The sequence below is a fragment of the Eleginops maclovinus genome, chromosome 19 (genome assembly GCF_036324505.1).
Source record: "Eleginops maclovinus isolate JMC-PN-2008 ecotype Puerto Natales chromosome 19, JC_Emac_rtc_rv5, whole genome shotgun sequence".
Taxonomy (NCBI): Eukaryota; Metazoa; Chordata; class Actinopteri; order Perciformes; family Eleginopidae; genus Eleginops; species Eleginops maclovinus.
The window spans coordinates 22,204,078-22,216,577 of record NC_086367.1 but is presented as its reverse complement, the minus strand read 5'-3'; the positions used below and the strand labels follow the sequence as shown (position 1 = coordinate 22,216,577).

The 12,500-nt window shown below is 42.2% G+C and overlaps 1 protein-coding gene across 1 annotated transcript in view; it reads right to left on the bottom strand.

The window, feature by feature from the left end:
* Positions 1–12,500, bottom strand: part of LOC134882005 (neuronal PAS domain-containing protein 3) — a 252,374-nt gene that overhangs the window by 148,795 nt on the left and 91,079 nt on the right. The window contains exon 3 of the mRNA XM_063909647.1: positions 193–437. Coding sequence (XP_063765717.1) covers positions 193–437 — 245 coding nt within the window. The remainder of the gene's footprint in view (positions 1–192; positions 438–12,500) is intronic.

The window sequence follows — 12,500 nt, the reverse complement described above, 5'->3', positions numbered from 1 at the left end:
GAGCAGAGGAGAGGAGAGGAAATAAGAAGGGAGGAAAGGATACTAAAGGAGACAAGAGGAGAGGAAACAAGAGGAGAGGGAAGGATACTAAAGGAAAGGTGTTTTAAAGTTAAAGAACACATTTTTCTTTACTGTACTAAGTATTCTTTTTATGATTTGATTAACTCTACAGATCGGTCGCGTTGGTCCTACCTTTGACAGAGGTGTTGGGCGGCGGCCCCTCCATGCGCAGGTTCCACGGCGGGTCGCCCTGGTTGGCGAAGTCCCTCATCTTCAGGTAGCTGATGGTGAGCCGGATGATGGAGGCCTTGTCCAGCTGGCTGGTGATGGCGCCCGGCAGCGGCAGCATCTTGGCCAGCTCGTAAAACTCAAAGTTCTCCTTCCCCCGCCGCGACCGCGCCGCGTCCCGTGACTTCTCCTTCCTCAGAGCCTGCAGCCTAGACGGACGACAAAGAACAACAGGGTGTTAGATATCTGATTATGTAAGACAAGAAGTCCACTAGAATAAGTGTTGCACAAATTCTACAACTTATGTGTAGAAATGAAACACAGTTAAAGAGAAGCCAGTTTGCTTTCTGGGGTTTTCCCTTTCCTGTAGTGTATTATATAGGTTTCTGTGCATGTAAATGGTCTGCAAAGGAGGAAATCCCAGAGTTGCCTCCCACACACTCCCCCTTTGCCTGAAACCAAGCCCCCAGGAAGAGTGTAGGCTGTTGTAGCAAGTATTTGTAGTTGCTAAACCGTGGTACTACACTCCCATGCTAGTTCACACGCCATTTGGGCCCAATAACACTTTTTCCATTGACTTACATTGAGAAAGAGACATCTGTACGTCAGCGTACCCATTTCTTTGTTTTTTTTGCTAAATCAACTACCCAGTACGAACACTTGTATAGCCCTTATTTACATCATAAGGGTCTAAAGTGCACTAAAAGCTGAAATTACATAGGAGGCGGGGCTTAGGAGAAACTCAAGTGTGCATGCTGTGTGCGCTCTGAAACAGGTACGTCTTGTTTTAGCAACTCTCATAGGAATGAACCGGGCTCCACCCCCGACGCTGTATCCGGTTCTCTTTACAGTACGCATTCATGCCTGAAACACCTCCATTGGATTTCTTTGAAACATAGTGACATCACTATTTGAATGACTCATCACGAAAGAGCCAGCCAGCTAACCAATCGGAGCAAACTGGGCTCTGGTTTCAGACGGAGGGTGAAAGACTAAAGCATACAATAGTTTGATGACATCACTTAAAGACTTTGTAACTCAACAGAACTTCAGTGAATAAAGATGCACCGACAGACAGCTCCTTCTTCCCTCTATCACCTCCTATTGATACTACATTATCTATTATCTCCTCTCTCCTTTCCTTTCTCCCACCCCTTCCTCCCATCCTCCTTCCTCTCCATCACTTTCCACTCTATTACTTCATGTGGAGTAGCTGCTCTGTTTATTCTCCCCTTCTCTTTCACCCTTCAACAACAACAGTGACGACCATACTTTCCTGCGGCCTCTCATCATCATCGGACGCCGTTATGAATTAACTCTGCAATAAATCAGCTGCTTAAAACCTCTGTGGGCTTCCCGCCGGCCACACACACACACACACACACACACACACACACACACACACAGAGACACACACACACACACACACACACACACACACACACACACACACACACACAGACAGGTGATTAATTTTTGCCGGTGCAAAAAAAAAAATGCAAGAGAAAAAGTGTTGGAGGGATATGAGGAGAGGAGGGTGTAAAGAGAAGGAGAGGGATGAGATGGAGGGATAGCAGACACCCACTTTGGAGGAGGAGGAGGAGTTGTTTGGGGCTAGAAAATGAATAATGGCTGTCATCTGGCAAAGAATATCATTTTCATACTGTTTGTCATTTATTTATCAGGGAGAATAAACACTAAATGAGGAAAGGAGAGGCAACGTAAGAGCAGACAAAAGAGAGGAGAGGGAAGACAGGAGGGAAAGGAAACAAGGGGGTAGATAAGAAGAGGACTCGAGAGGAGAGGAGAGGAGTAGACGAAAGGAGACAAGAAGAGGAAAGTAAAGGATACTTAAAGAGAGGAGAGGAAAGGAAACAAGAGGAAAGGATACTAAAGGAGAGGAGAGGAAACAGGAGGAACGGAAAGGATACTTAAGGAGACAAGAGGAAAGGACAGGATAAAAGAGGAAAGGGGAGGAAAGGATACTAAAGGAGACAAGAGGAAAGGGCAGGATAAAAGAGGAGAGGGGACGAAAGGATACTAAAGGAGACAAGAGGAAAGGGCAGGATACAAGAGGAAAGGGCAGGAGACAAGACGGGGGGGAAGGAAAGGATACTGAAGGAGATGAGGGGAAACCAGAAGAAAGGGAAGGGCACAAAAGGAGAGGAAACAGGAGGAAAGGAAAGGTACCAAAGGAGACGAGAGGAGAGAAAACAAGAGAGGAAAGGGAACTAAAGGGGACATAAAAATATCTCACACTATAAAAAGGTTTTTCCACACACCTGTATGTTTGACCTTGGACACACAGGTTTCTATTTTCATAACAGAATAAAGAAGCAGAACATGTTTCATTCAAAATATGTTCTTTGTTTACTATATTTACTCACACAGATTGTGTGTGTGTGTGTGTGTGTGTGTGTGTGTGTGTGTGTGTGTGTGTGTGTGTGTGTGTGTGTGTGTGTGTGTGTGTGTGTGTGTGTGTGTGTGTGTGAGTATGTGTGTATGCGGACAAGGAGGTGTGTTTGACCTTGACTCAAACAGACATATTTATCATGTACTGGCTGAGTAGGTAAATGCAACACTTGTGATCTGTGTGTGTGTGTCGGTGCCGGTGTGTGTGTCGGTGTCAGTGTGTGTGTGTCGGTGTCAGTGTTTGGGTCTTATAAACATGAAATGAAACCGTGTCGTAAAGTTCAGCCAGGTGACTTGATGGTGTTTTAAAGAGCTTGTCACGGCAGGCGAGGTGTGTGTGTGTGTGTGTGTGTGTGTGTGTGTGTGTGTGTGTGTGTGTGTGTGTGTGTGTGTGTGTGTGTGTGTGTGTGATGTCGTAAAGTTCAGCGAGGTGGGTCGATGGCTTTTTAAAGAGCTTGTCAGCGTAAAGGAAGAGATATGTGTGTTTCTGAATGTATGTGACTATTTTAAGAGTGCATAGACATAGAGCATGCTGGGAAAATCAGTGGGGGGGTCAAGGATTAAATTCCAGGTCAATTGGAGGTCAAAGTGGGCATCAGTCATGATTGCACAACCAGCTGTCGTCGGGCAGATTTAGTGACATGTAAAGATTCATACAAGAAATAGATTTTAAAGTCCACAGCTTCTCTCCATCATTTAGTTTCCAGAAGCATGCTTTTAGTTTTAGTTTTCACTGAGGATGCTTGTCGTAATTACTCCTTAAATACAATTATCACAACTGTCATATCGTTCTTGTCTCCACTGAGTACCAGTTCAGTCCAAAGCACATGGAGAGACATTTTTACCTTTGTATTTCAGTGCATTTGCTAGAAAACAAAGGCCTAAAATCAGATAATTATCCAGGAAAAGAAAGTAAAGTCAGCTAGTTATAGTTTTTTTACCAGATGGAAATAGATGAAGTGATACTGGAGTAAAAACAAAGCGCTACTACCTGCTCCAAAAACGATTAATGGTTATTCTAAACAGATGAAGTTTCAATCAGCTCATGACTAATGATTCAAATCACTGACTGAGTTGGATTGTTGGATTAAATCAAAATTCCTCTGATCTTCATCAAAACGACTCAACATTTTTAACTGTGGTTACATTTTGTGTAAATTAGTTCCAGGGTTTTGTCTAAACCTGCTCCCTAAACCAAAATGCTGATTTTCCCCATAAAATGTCCAAGTGATGCCAGAAAACAATATCTCCGTTGGCCAGAAAGGGTTTAATGAGTCCAGAAATATGGAGACGGGGTCAGATGTCTGGTCAAACGGCAGAGACAGCTTACGGAGAATAAATAGGGGATGGATGTCCGGTGGGTCTGCCGGGGGACGAGTGGCAGGCAGCAGGCTGACACTGAGACTGAGATTTCTGATCCTTTCTTTTACTCTCCTTTTTTCTGGAGAGGAAGTAAAGAAACCTCTGGATTTATTTGTGGTTTGAGGTGCAATATATGACTCAGCAGCTTTAAGACATGAAGACACTATTATTTTCTGCTTCGCTCTAATGCATGTTCAACAGAGAGTGGGCGGGGCTTACTTTTGACAGGAAGTGACGTCAGCGACTCATACAACATTTTTCTAAAAAAGCTCCTGAGGACTATTGGTCTTAAATGTTGAACATAGAATACAACTCGGTGGTAATGAGTTGGAATTAGGTAGGCGTAAGAGGTGTCATAAAGATTGGGGTGATACCAAAAGTCACACAGTCGAGGGAAAGGCAACACAAAGACGAAACCCCACTTATTATTCCTGAGCAGCATTGTCTGAAACAATTCATTTCAGATTGCGTTGTGTAGTTGCATCCTTCAGAGACTGGATTTATATTCAGCTCCCTTCTCATTTAGTTGGAACAGAAGTCAATTTTTGTCCAATTCATATTTCGGAGTAAACTCCCCGCTTAATTTGTTCTGTTGCGTTCGGATATCAGAGTATCTGTTTACGGGATCATCTCCTCCATCCGCAGAGGCCAAACTGGGGGGAAGAATAATTCAGAGTGTATTTAAAAAAAATAATAAAGGAAATAAAATCCATGCAGGAACGTCTGCAGCGAGATAAAGAGAAACACGGCGAGCAATATGAGGAGAGAGATGAAGGCGGGAGATAAAACTCAGGAGCGCTGCACGGTGGTCGACAGGGAAATCTAGGGGGGGTTGAGGTCCTGACCGCTGATAGCCATCACACACACACACAAACACACACACACAGACTTCAATTGGTGGAGTTTGAAGCCTTAACAACTGATAGTAATCTCTTTCTTTGTTCACACAAACACAGTTAAACAAATCCCGTACAGATCTGAATCTGTTAAAGATGGACGTGCAGATACTAAGTGTGTGTAACGAGCGAGAGTGAGCGAGAGAGAGAGCGTACGCAGAGAGAGGAGGGGGGAGAAATTTAATGAAGTGAACAGAGACATTTTCACGAAGCAAAAGTAGAAGAAAAGAGGCAGAAGAAGTATCAGGATTTTGAAGGATCGAAATTAAGACTTCACTTTTCAGCCAAACAGTACAATTTGGAAACTGCCTCTGGTTTAAAATAAAAAATGGTCTTCATCAAGAGCCTCGAAAGTTGTCATGGAAGTGTGAGAGCATGATTTGTTTTTAGATATAGGGATAAAGGAGCTAATAACATTAGATTGGATATACTTTATTGATCCCAGATTGGCAAATGTAGTATTATAAATAGAATACACAATTTGAAATACACTTTATAAGATATAATAAACTGTAGAGGTCCAAACTATTACTAAAAAAGAAAGGAACATATCTATTGTTTAGGTTCGCATCATTGTGACATCACTATGTAACACTTGCACTTCTATTAGCTAGAGCTCCAACACATTGAAAGTGATAGGATAAGGGGCGGGACATCTCTAAGTGGTTGACCAATCACAACAGAGCCGACCAGCTAACCAATCAGAGCTTAAAGAAGTGCTCGATTAAACTTTTAAAAACAGGCGTCTAGCAAAAGTGTAAGAGTTGTTTTTGTTATTCAAATGTATTCTTGATAAGAAGCAGCGATAACAACTCTCTCTCCCCCTCTTTTAAATCTCTCCCTCCATCCTCCTCTGATGCTCTCCCTCTCTCTCTCCCCTCTGTCTTTCAATTCAGCCAATCAGGTGACCCGCAGCCGAGGTTCTACCCCGTCAACTCCGGGGAGGACGAGGACACACATACATACACACTCTGATACACACACATACACAGATACTCTCTGATCCATACACACACACACACACACTCAGACAAAAGGCCCTTCAGGAGGAGGGTAATTGCTTCCATGGCGATGGGAAAGGAAGGCAGAGAACAAGTGTCACTTTGGATTAAGCCCCGCCTGCTGACATTGCCATGGCGATGACACCGCCGCGCACTACGTGTTGTGTGTGTGTGCGTGTGTGTGTGTGTGTGTTCACTGATCAGGGGAGTGAGTGCCAAAACCAATCTGCCTACTGAGAGAAAGAGGAGAGGAAGATGAGCGAGTAAAGAGGGAAAGAGAGAAGGAAAGGAGATCACATGGAGATGAATGAACGGGAATAAACTGAACAGTTAAAAGAAGAAAGTGTTTAAAAGTAATGGAGAAAGTGTAGGAGGAGTTAACTGGATAAAGAGACATAAATAAAGAGAAACGAGGGAAGAAAGGAGGTTGAGTGAGGTCATAAGAGAAAAGGGAGAGGTATGGAGAAAGTGTAAAGATGAGACACATTAATGATCATCTGGTGAAACAAAACAACAAATGATCGGATTCAGAAACCTGTCTGTGAGAGAAAGAAAGAGAGAGACTGAGCAGAAGATGCTGTTGAGTGTTTGTTCGTATGAGGAGGAATAAGAGAAGCTGCACATCAGGTAGTAATAAGTGTTTATAGATCCTGTACTGTTTGATTTTAACAGTAACGAACGAAAACATCAGAAACCTCGATTTTCTTTCAAGTAATTTGACAACACGTGCATGCGACATTACAGAAGTACTGTCCCATAAAGGCAACGCCCTAATATTATTTTATAAAAGCTGCAGACAGATGATCTAACAGTGGTTCAATGAATACCAGCTATCCAATCAAACAGCCCCATCATTAATGTTTCAGAAGCTTTGTGCGCTTCAGCAAAACTTCAGGTTACCTGCGTAACCCCGGTTCTCAGGGGAGGGGATGAGTGAGATGGAAATTCTTACCAATTGTTAGTTAAATAGTGAGAACCAATTCATTAAAAATATGGATAAAGCAGATGAAATAGAAAACCTGTGAGGATCTGAATGAGGTAGCAGTGTGTGTGTGTGTGTGTGTGTGTGTGTGTGTGTGTGTGTGTGTGTGTGTGTGTGTGTGTGTGTGTGTGTGTGTGTGTGTGTGTGTGTGTGTAATCCCTATCCTCATATCCGACTGCACCTCCCGCTGCTAAACACACTCACATGCAGACACGCAGCATCATTACAATGCTAATCATCCTCCAATAGGATTGTAGAGATGGAGGGATCCGTGTGAACCCCGACTGAGAAATACTCTGAGTCCCTCCATCGCACACTGAGAGGGAGAAAGAGAGGAAGAGGAAAGAAAAATGGAGAAAATATGAAAATAATTTTAAAATGTTTGATGTTTTTCTCAATATTTTTGACCATGTTTAAAAAAGTACGTATTTTCTTGTAAACGAGACCAAGTATTTCTGCGTTTGTTTCATATATGAGGTCAACAGGGTAGAGATAGAAGTTTGTTATGATTGCATAATGAACATGTTCATGCCCATAAAGCTTTTTGAATTGATTTGAAAGAGATGGAAGAGGAAAATATAAAAGAACGTAAAATATAAGTACACATCGCTTTGTATAAAAGTACAAAAGACACCACCTCCATTAGAAAATACTTGACTCGTGAAAATGGGTTAATTGTGTGTGTGTGTGTGTGTGTGTGTGTGTGTGTGTGTGTGTGTGTGTGTGTGTGTGTGTGTGTGTGTGTGTGTGTGTGTGTGTGCTCGCTAACAGGATTGTAGCTAACAGGATGGAGGAAGCTGTAATACTGCTGAGGCTGTCAACACGAGCTTCCACTCTGTGAATGATGTGTGTGTTCACTGTAGCTCCGACTCAATAGAGAGAAGGAGGAATGAGTAGGAGAGGAGTTAGCCTTACCCTCGTCTCTGCGTTTTTTTAACGTGTTTTTGGTTAGAGGAAAAGCTTTTCTCAGTAATTGCCCCACTGGTGAATGTCTGTAGCTTCTACGTGTCTTTAAAACTCCAGTTGGAGATTAAGCAGAATACTGAACGTCAATGCTCCAAACGTTAGCCACCTTTAGCTTAGCAGTGGTGACGTAAACTCATGTGACCATGTCGTAGCTTCTTTATAGCTTTAACATTAACGGTTGCATGGCTGTGCACCACCGCCGCTAAGCTAACGGCAGACTCCACGTTATTTAGTCGCTTGTTGGCAAATGTTTATGCTATAAAAGCTTCAGATATTCACAAGGGAGTATTTTATATCGTCAAACTAAACCACTGACTTCCAGAAGAGGGAACAGGAAGTGGTGAAATGCTAAGTCTTTTTAGGGTTAGGTTTTAGGACTCATTCCTGTACCATTGTTTGGACGGAGTTACAAAAGAAAGCCTCATAAAGGTGTGTCAGTACTTTTGAATTCAAGTTAAGAGTTGCTTTTGCTTGGAATGAGCATTATAGCATAGTATTTGCAGTGTAGTGTAATAAATACACATACAATAACAGCTGTTGCTCCACACAGTGAATGACAGCTGGAAGGAAACTGCTTCCGCGCTCCATTAAAACACCACATTTGACTTGATGACTTTAAAAAGACCCTAAGAAAGGTTTTTGTGAACTGTTTAGATATGAAATTGAGTGTTAAATCAAATATCAAATATTTATTCCCCCAAAACCTTGTGTTATTACCTGCAGCAGAGTGTGTTTGTGTGTGTACTCTGCAGCGGGATCTGCTTGCTGTCATGCTCGGGTTGATGCTAAAGCAGCGTGGCAGGCAGAGATTGGTAAAACAGATAGAGGGTGAGAACGCATCCAAACACCACGGGACAATTTCCAAAATGTCTCAATGAGAGGGATGGAGACATCTGTGCCGTAGAGCACCAACAACTATTAAAAATACACCAAATAGCCAAAACTGCAGCCCTGTGTAATACCCTTTAATCTGTTTTTGCACTTTATTCTGACCTTATCCTACACACACCATCCTGACCCACTTTTGGAGCCTTAAACATCCGTACATTTGGTAGGTAGATTACTTTTTGTCCTGGATTGGTCACTTCTAATTTATTTTGTTTATGATATAGTGTGTTCTTCAGAAAAGCTATGGGGATGGCTAGTCGCTACGTCGTCATATAAAAAAGTCACTTCCGTTTCCACTCGCTAACATGCTAATGGTTTCTACCACTGTCAGCGGCAGCAAAATGGTTCAGTGCTGTGTCCCGTGTTGTAGTAACAGAAATGATGTCGACAAAACCGACAAAAGCTGAAGTTGATATGCTAAGTTGGATCTCAAAGGATGAACAATAATAACAGGCTAGCGGTTACTAGCTAGCCAAACTGCAGATGTTAACAGTGTTGTGCATGAACTAGTTCGAAAGAAGTCAACAAGTTCATTTGTCTATGAACTTTGAACTGAACTTAACATCATTTTAACTAAAGAACTTGAACTACCGGTAGTTCAGATTTTGTGACATTCTGAATAGATGCTTAGGTCGTGATGACACGTTTACAAAATAGGGTTAGCTGGGTAGTGGATCAGAGGACTAGATAGCTAGCGCTAGCTTCCAACCCTAAATTCACTAACCTATGTTTCTAAGACATTCCCGGTGTGTTGTAATGTTATTTACATGAGCAAAACGTGTAAAGTTGTATGTTACGCTGAAAACAACTAAGCTAGCTAACCCTTACCATACCGCAACACGGCTAAAAGACAGTCAGCATCGCCCCGTGTTTACATTAGCTAGCACTCCCAACACCCTTACTTCCTCACCTCAACATCGCAGCTTTTTTTCTTCATTGAGGCCTGGACTTTCCGTGTTGGACTACCACCTGACAGTGTGCTCACTTATATCACCCTATTTGAAGATCTGAGTTGAAACCCTTCTGAACAGACTTTGGGATGTCAGCGAAGTAGGCTGTCACTATAAAAAGTGACCGGTTCCTGTGCTGTAGCCATGGTTGTTTACGTGACCTAAAAATGCTAATGGGCACGGAAGTGATTCCTAATGGTTCCATTGATATATCTCTTCGTTTACTCTGGATATGTTTTATGTTTGCTGTTTGTTGTACAGGATTTAGTGCATGTAAATGGTCTGTAAGGGCTCAAATCCCAGAGTTCCGGAACCTAGTGACATCACTGTGTAAAATGGACACTCCTATTTGCTAGCGCTTAGAGAGGGGCGGGACCTCTCTAAGCAGGTTGACCAATCACAACAGAGCCGGCCAGCTAACCAATCAGAGCAGACTGGACTCTGGTTTCAGACAGAGGGTGAAAAGAGTAAAATAAAGATCTTTTTGAACGTTAAAGCATGGAGACATGTCCCAGTAGAGACACTAAATAGACATATGAACCAGAACATATATTTTTAAATGCCCTTTCATTTATTCGGGGAACATCTACAATGTAATGTTTTGCTTCCAGAGCTTTTGTCATTTAATTTGATCTGTTTTCTAAGGAAACATTAATGGGCAAATGTCTTAATGCACAATTAAGAAAACCTCACATGACTAATATGATAATAAACATTATGGGGTGATAATGTTAATTTTATGGATATGAGTTTAGGGGTATTAATTACTGAAGATAAATAGTAACGTGAATTAATACCAAAAAACAACAGGAATAAATTACAGGAAGTCGTCTTATAATTAACAGACTTTTTTTATGTTAAACATTAATAAAAATACACAAAACTGAACACACTAATGGAGGAAATATGCATAACCAGTGGTGTAAAATCAATCTGGTGCTGCTCAGGTTTATAAATGAGACATGTTTGCAAAAATACATGTAAATTAATGCCAAAAAAGGTTAATTTACCAATGTTTTCTCCAAAGTTTTCAGACAAAGGAACTTCTTTTTACACAACCATAATACTAATTTCAGGTGAACTATTTTCCACATGTTACCGTAACTGCATTTGTATTTAATCAGAGGAATGATAGCTAAAGATACAGACTTTATTCTAAAGTAAAGTTACTTATTTTAACTCATGTGAGCTTTCTAATCTTGGTAATAACCAGTAAAAAGAGGTGATGCATCGTCCTGGATATTGAAGCTGCCATGCATATAATTCTGAGTTCTATTTTAAAACTTTGGCAAAGAAAAATGCACATATATACTTTGCACAATTGTCCAATATTTACATTGTTGTCTGTCAGTAAAGCCAGCTTATAAATACCTTAAATAATAAAGCCAATAAAAAAAAAACACAAGAAAATAGATGATCCATTTGTGTAAATACCTCCCATTGACTTGCACTGAAGCCCTGATAGATTCAGGGAAACATTGTCAATAAAGGAAACAAAGAAATGAAAATAAACAATGCTGACGGACGGATGGAGAAAGGCAGATCCCACATGCTGCAGGGCAGAGCAAGGGATGATGAAAGAGGAGGCAAGAGGAGGACGAGGAGGAGACAGCTGCACGGGAAAGTTTAATAATCTTCACCTTCACCTCCTCTGAACTCACTCCCTTTCTCCTGACACTCCTTTATTGTTCCTTCTCTTCCTCTTCTCCCTAATACTCCTCTTCACGTCACGTGCATAACTTTCCTTGCTGTCCTTTCCTACTTCCTCCTCCTCTCTCCTAAGGCTCCTCCAGTCTGTCTCGCTCTTCTTCCTTCATGTGTCCTTCGCTTATCATCCCTCCTTTCTCCCAGGTCTCATCTTCAGTTACATTTCCCTTCCTGTCCCCTCCTCTTTTCCTTCCCCCTATTGTCCCGTGTCCTTACTTCATCTCCTACCCCCTATTTTGTTTCCCCCTACTCTTCACTAGTTCACTCTCCTATCCTCTCTGTCCTTACTCGCTTTAATCTCCTCCGTCCTGTCTTCATTCCATCCTTTGACCCCAATGTTCCTCATGTCTTTTCACTTCCTTCCCTCCTTTCTTCCTTTTTATTCCCTCCTAAGCCCTTGTCTTCTCTTCTTTCCTACTTTCGACCTCCCTTCCGTCATTCCTTTCTTCCTCATTCTTCTCTCCTATCCACTTCCCATCATTGCTTCTCGTTCCTTCCTTTTCTCTTTCCTTCTCTTCCACCCTTTCCCTGTTTGCTTTCCCTTTCTTCCTCAACTCCTTTTCCCATATCCTTACTTGTTTCCTCTCCTCCCCTTTTTCTTTTCACCTTCTGCTGTCCTCTTCTCCCCTCCTCTATCCTCACTTCCTCACTTGGTTCCTCTCTTTCCTATTTCCCTGTCTCGCTCCCCTCTCCTATATACCCTACCTTACTCTCCTCCTCCCTGGGTTCAGTGGAGTGGAACAGTTCAGTATTAGCTCTGAAATTAGTAGCAGCCCCTCGTTAAAGAGTTGGCAGGAGCACACACACACACACACACACACACACACACACACACACACACACTGTTAACGGTATCAAAGCTGCCACCTCCTTAGAGACACACAATTACTCTAGCCTCTCTCTCTCTCTCTCTCTTCATGCCTTTATCCTTTCATTCTCCGCAGTCCTTTCTCTCCATCTCTCCCTTCTTCTTTTTCCTCCCCATCTCCTCCTTCCTAACTCCTTTCCTCTCCTCCTTCTCCTCCTTTAACCTTCAAACAAAGACACAACTCTCTCCTCCTCTCTGGATGTCAGCCAACAGACGGTGAATGAGTCTTCCTCAACTGAC